This window comes from Leptonychotes weddellii, chromosome 10 (genome assembly GCF_054177405.1).
Source record: "Leptonychotes weddellii isolate Sample4059 chromosome 10, ASM5417740v2, whole genome shotgun sequence".
Taxonomy (NCBI): Eukaryota; Metazoa; Chordata; class Mammalia; order Carnivora; family Phocidae; genus Leptonychotes; species Leptonychotes weddellii.
This window is the reverse complement of record NC_138378.1, coordinates 22786013-22792012: the sequence shown is the minus strand read 5'-3', so window position 1 is coordinate 22792012 and position 6000 is coordinate 22786013. Positions and strand designations below refer to the sequence as shown.

The 6000-nt window shown below is 43.9% G+C and overlaps 1 protein-coding gene across 1 annotated transcript in view; it reads left to right on the top strand.

The window, feature by feature from the left end:
* LOC102732023 (latherin-like) overlaps window positions 1-3221 on the top strand; it is an 8639-nt gene extending 5418 nt beyond the window's left edge. Inside the window, exons 5-7 of the mRNA XM_006727532.2 lie at window positions 1009-1090; window positions 1947-2010; window positions 3166-3221. Coding sequence (XP_006727595.1) covers window positions 1009-1090; window positions 1947-2010; window positions 3166-3221 — 202 coding nt within the window. The remainder of the gene's footprint in view (window positions 1-1008; window positions 1091-1946; window positions 2011-3165) is intronic.
* The last annotated feature ends 2779 nt before the right edge of the window (window positions 3222-6000 follow it).

Genomic DNA, 6000 nt, shown 5'->3' with positions numbered 1-6000 from the left:
TTTTTTTTTTAAAGATTTTATTTATTTATTTGAGAGAGAGAGAATGAGAGACAGAGAGCATGAGAGGGAGGAGGGTCAGAGGGAGAAGCAGACTCCCCGCCGAGCAGGGAGCCCGATGCGGGACTCGATCCCGGGACTCCAGGATCACGACCTGAGCCGAAGGCAGTCGCTTAACCAACTGAGCCACCCAGGCGCCCTCATTCGTGATTTCTTTATTTTGATTCATCTCCCAGTTGCTCACTTGATCAAGAAAGATCTGAGTGTGGAATCCTTTCTGAGCTCTTACACGTTTGGTAATGTCCTTCTGTCCTGTTCCAGATAAGGACACCCTTGACTCACAGCCATTTCCCCCAGGGGAAATTCTGTCAGTGTGGCTCTGTGTCTTTTTTTGTCTTTTGAGATGCTGAAGGAAACTAGTCTTTCCTTTGAGGGAAATCTGAATCCTCAGGCTGGAAGTGGTAGATTAGCTGATTTATATATAAAGCAAACACTTGGCCTGAGAATGAGATTTACCCTTACCTGTAAGGATTATGGACTGAGTCAGGAATCTGAAGACACATTTACACTGCTATCTCCCCGCTTCTTTCTCCTCTCCCCCAACTGAAGAATATTACACTACTCCTTCCATGAAGGCATGACCATTGGGCTAAGGAGAAAAGTTCTGTTGGAGCATTAGATAATGAGAGGAACAGGAAAATGCCGGAAAGAGAGTGATCAGGACCTAAAAGCGTGGCAGAAGCTGAAGAAGGCATTCCAGGAGAGAGGAACAAAATAGGCAAGGAGAGGGGGGTCATGGGAAACAATGATGAGGGCAGGGTGATTTCAACTGAAAGATTAATTTTAAGGAGCCCTAAGACGTAGGTTGGAGCAGAAGGGCAAGGCTGGGTCATGGAAAGCTGTAGAAACAAGGAGACTTTAAATAATGTGGGGTCAACTGAGCACATAAGTGATGTAAAGAAAGGAGAACTGGGGAGAATTTAATCTGTTCTACTTTCATTCTTCATTTAGCGTCACCCCAATGAAACAAATTATTGTGGAAAACGTAGAGAGAGTCCTGGGAGACCTGATAATCAATAATTTGGGAGCAAAAGTAAGTTTATAAACCCAAACTACTTCAGTTTTTTAGTCTAAGACCCAGAGCTTGGGTGGACTATATCTTCTTAATAAACTGGAAGGAAATCGGGGCACCTGGGTGGCTTAGTCAGTTAAGTGGCTGCCTTTGGCTCAGGCCATGAGCTTGGGGTCCTGGGATTGGGGTCCTGGGATTGAGCCCCGCATCGGGCTCCCTGCTTGGTGGGGAGCCTGCTTCTCCCTCTCCCTCTGCCCCTTCCCATAGTTCCTTCTTCTCTCTCTCTCAAATAAATAAATAAAATCTTTAAAATATATCTATATAAACTGGAAGTAAATCTTTCAGAAGGAGAGTTAGGGAGAGAAGAATGGCATTTATCAAGTTCCCATTCTGCAACCAGCATTGGTAAAGTGCTTTACAGATATTATTTAATTCTTCAAGTCAAAATCAGCATCTGTGTGGCTGGAGATAAGTTGATAAGCCTCTCCAAGACTCAGTTTCCTTATCTCTAAAATAAGTATAAGTAATCATAAAATGAACAGCTAATATTCATTAAGCACACAGGCACTGTGCTAAGGATCTTACATGAATTTTCTTATTCTCCAAAACAATCTCATATTCTAAATAACAGTATTATCTCCATTTTCCAGATTTAAGAAAAAGTTCCAGAGATGGCCAATGACTTACCTAAGTCACAGAGCTGCCAAATAGCTCAGCTGACATGTGACCTCTGGGCAGTCTGTCCCCCCAACCCCCCTACTTGCTTGTTCCCTAAGATAAATTGTCTTAGGAGAACTTGCCTTGACTGCCCCCTGAATATTAAGCCTCCATTGGTGAAGCCCTCCTCCTGACTCTTGTATACTTTCTTGTCTTTCAGACGTGTACCTTCATTAATTCGCATCTTTATAATCTGAATCCGCAAGTGACTAACGAACTGATTAGTAAGTGCTGGTGGTGAGAAGACAGAGGACACCCCGGGACAAAGCTCAGACTCCTCCCTCACCCTTTACATCTCCTCTCCCCTGACACTTCACCCAGACAAAACATCCTGGCCTCCATGAGGCAGAATGGTCCCTGCTAATAACGATCCTCATAAACTCAGGGACTGCTTGCTGAGGGAGTCCTGGGCACCACGCCCAGGGTTAAGCACTCTGCCTGCACTGGCCATTGAACCTCCACCACTAGCCAAATACAGGCTGGTTTCAATCCCATTCTGGTCCCAAAACCTAGAGAAGCTGAGATATAAATGGGAGCTTCTCTGGGGAAGAAAAGCTGCCTGATTTCTCCTTTACCCTTCTAGATTGGATGGTGTTGCATAATGAGCAGAAAATTGGCCTGGTTTCAGCCCAAAGACTGCTTCCTTCCGGTAGTCTCTACCTCCAGGGACCCAAAGTTTCCAGGTCCAGAAGCCGAAGCAGGCAGCTGGGAATCTGAATCTGAAAACCAATGGGAATCTGAAAACCAATAGAATTTTCTGGGCTGAAAGGACTCTTCCTTCATTCACTGAAGATTCATTAGTCCTATTAAGTGCCAGCTGCTGGGGTTTCTAAAGTTCCTTCAAATATCTCTCCCAGCAAGCAGTTTTCTGGCTTCTGCTCACATACCTCCACTGACAGGGAGCTCACTATTTATGAAGTAGGAAGCTTGAGGCAATTAATCTGAATGAGTCTTAAAGCTCCCAAAGTGCAGGTCCCAGATCCACCCAAAGTAAATGTGAGTGGGGCAGCTTGACCAATACCCTCACTCCGCTGATATTGGGCCACCATTCTGGAGACATGGCCAGGCAAATGGGGACCAGCTGCTGTAATGTCAACTCCCTCCACGGTCTTGTTTCAATGTATAGCTCTTAAGTTACTAGCTTGGGAGGGAGCAGTTCTTCCCAACTTATGGATGAGGAAAACAAGGCCCAGAACTGTCAGTGAAGTGATCAGAGATGCCAGCCACTAAGCAGAACCTCCAGCTCCAGCCTCATGTCTCCAAATGTTTGGCTCATTCCCTGACCCTGCTCTGCCCCCATGTGGAGCAGAAGAAAACTCCTTCGGCCTCTCTGATCCTCCTTTACTCCCACTGTCTAAGGTATCTGTTTTGCCTTCTAGGTCTGCTGCTGCAGCAGGGCAGGTACCAAGCCACCATCCAAATATCCCCAAAGTAAAGGAGCCACGGTTGCACCAATCCGGTGAGAGATCAGAGCATATTTCCATTCCTTAGTGATGGCACTTGGCCTTTAGGGTCATTATAAATGAGTCATTCATTCATTCTTAAAATTTCAATGAAGCTTCTACTATGTGCTAACTGTTAGGGATATGGCCCTGAACAACACAAGACTCTGTTCTCCTGGAGTTTCTATCCTAGTTGGGTGTACTGACAATGAACTAGGAAATAAATGCAAAGTCAACTAAATTTCAGAGGATGGTGGGTACTGTAAAGGAAACCAAGTACGGTGTGAGAGAGTGACAGGTGGGGGCAGGGAGGGAGGCATCAAATTAAGAGAGTAGAGTCAGGCAGAAGGTTCTGTGAGATCTTTCGGCTGAGCCATGAACGATAAGGCAGGAGTTGTGCCAGGACCGAGGGGAAGAACACCACAGACAGGAGGATGAGCATGTGCAAAAGCCCTGAAGCAGGAATAAGTTTTCCTTTCAGAAGCAAGAAAGGAGAGCAATGTGACTGGGATGTGGAAGGGGCTCAGCCATACAAGGCATCTTTCTGTAAAAAGAGTTTTATTTATGTATTCTGTATTTATTTGCAACTATTCTATGTTGAATACACTCTGCTCAAGTGTCGTCATCTCAGGTCTCTCAAAAAAAGCGTATCTCCCACTCTCTTCCCTCCTTAATTTTCTTCATAAAATTCATTATTATCTGACTTTTTACTATACTGTTTCTTTTCTGTCTCCACTACTGGAATGTATATTTCATGCAAGCAAGGACTTTTTCTTATTCCCTGTTGTATCCCAGGTACCAGCATTACAAAAATGAATTAGACATAGCCCTAAGCGTCCCCAGCCTAGTAAAGGATCAAACAAATAAATAGGCAATTTTATATGCAGTAAAGTGTTCTGGTTGGGAGACTGTGGAAGCAGAGGCAAGATCCAGCAGCACTGCCTGGGGACTTCCACAAGGGCTTCAAGAGGACGCAGGATTTAAACTGGATGTTGAAGAATGATTAAGAGTTTTCTTTATGGGGAAAAAAAAACCATTAAAAGCAGAGGATACATGATGTGCAAATACACAGGAGTAGGAAAGGACCTGATGCTCTGAACAATGGGCAGAAGCTCTAGGTGACTGGTCATAGGAGTCATGGAGGATGGAGGCATGGGTGGTAAGGATAAGTTTGTAGCAAACTATACACATGCTTTCTGAGAACAAGGGTTCATGTGATGGGTTGAGCTACCAAGAAGAAGGTGCAGTCCATGAAAGGAAACGTAAGAAATTGAATGGCCAACACTATAATTGAATCTATGTCTTTGGGTTGATAGTTCAGTTATGTAAGATTCTAAACTAATGCTGTCCAATAGAAGTATAACACAAAATACACATGTAACTTAGAATTTTCTAGTGATGAAATTTTTAAAAGGAAAAGGAAACAGATTATATTTATAGCAACATATTTCATTTGTCAAATATATCCAAAATATTATCATGTCAACATTTAATCAATATAAAATTATTATTTTTTTTTTCAAGATTTTATTTATTTATTTGAGAGAGAACACATGAGAGGGGGGAGGGTCAGAGGGAGAAGCAGACTCCCCGCCGAGCAGGGAGCCCGATGCGGGACTTGATCCAGGGACTCCAGGACCATGACCTGAGCCGAAGGCAGTCGCCCAACCAACTGAGCCACCCAGGCGCCCTCAATATAAAATTATTAATGAAATATTTTACCTTCTATTTCTTGTGCTAAGTCTTTGATATCTGGTGTGTATATCATACTTACAGAACATTTCAGTTTGGACTAGTTGCGACTGAAGTGCTCAACATCCATGTATGGCTAGTGGCTGCCATACTGGACAATGCAGTTCTAACTAACTTGCTGCCAGTTGCAGCACTTTGAAAAGCCTAGAGCATCTCATTTTATACCCACCAATATATCTGGGCTGCCATCTATCACTGCAGCTCTAAACCGTGTCCCCATGTCATATTCAGTCTACATATTTGGTTCAACCTAGAAAGTACTTTGTAAGTGTAACTGTGTTGCCAATATTAAAAGTAAGAAATATGTCCTTTGATCAAGCAGGACATTTGGCAGTATTTTACATCCTTGTGTCATGAAGTAAGTTAAGGTGACAAGGAAAATCCATCGTAGTTGATGAGAGACAGTACAGGGAACAGAATTTTTTATCCAGGAATAGGCAGTGGCTGAATGTCCAGACCGGAATATGGTTCAGCACCATGGATAGTGGACAGCAGTACAGGGAAGTGAGCTAGGGGAGAGGAAGAGGTTCTCAGCTCTGGTTTACACCCTCCTTAAAGAGAGGTACGAGGTTGACTAATATCTTTAGTATATCACACAGAATCAGGTCCCGCTTGCTGATCTCCTCCTTGGAATGTCCTCCACACTCCAGACCATCACCTATATAGATGTTCATGTTGATTATTCAGATGCCGCCTGGAGTTTCTTTACCCACCCTGGACTCCAAGGATCTCCCCTACTTCTCTGGATATAGAGGCTATTTCCCTGTAGCTCCTCACCAGAATCCATGTGCTGATTCCATGTGTGTAATTTTTTCACAATAAACTTGTTTTTTGCAGCTCTGAACTGTGGGATGTCCTGCCTCCGTAGTGCCATGTGGGCAGGGGGAAAGATAGCCAGAGATGGCAGTGTGCCTGATCATGATGACAAAAGTTTGCAGAGTGGGGGAGGATTCCTAGGTTAATTTAGCCTTTATCTCAGAAATACCTCAACACTCTGGCCTGGAGTTTCCCAAAAACTAA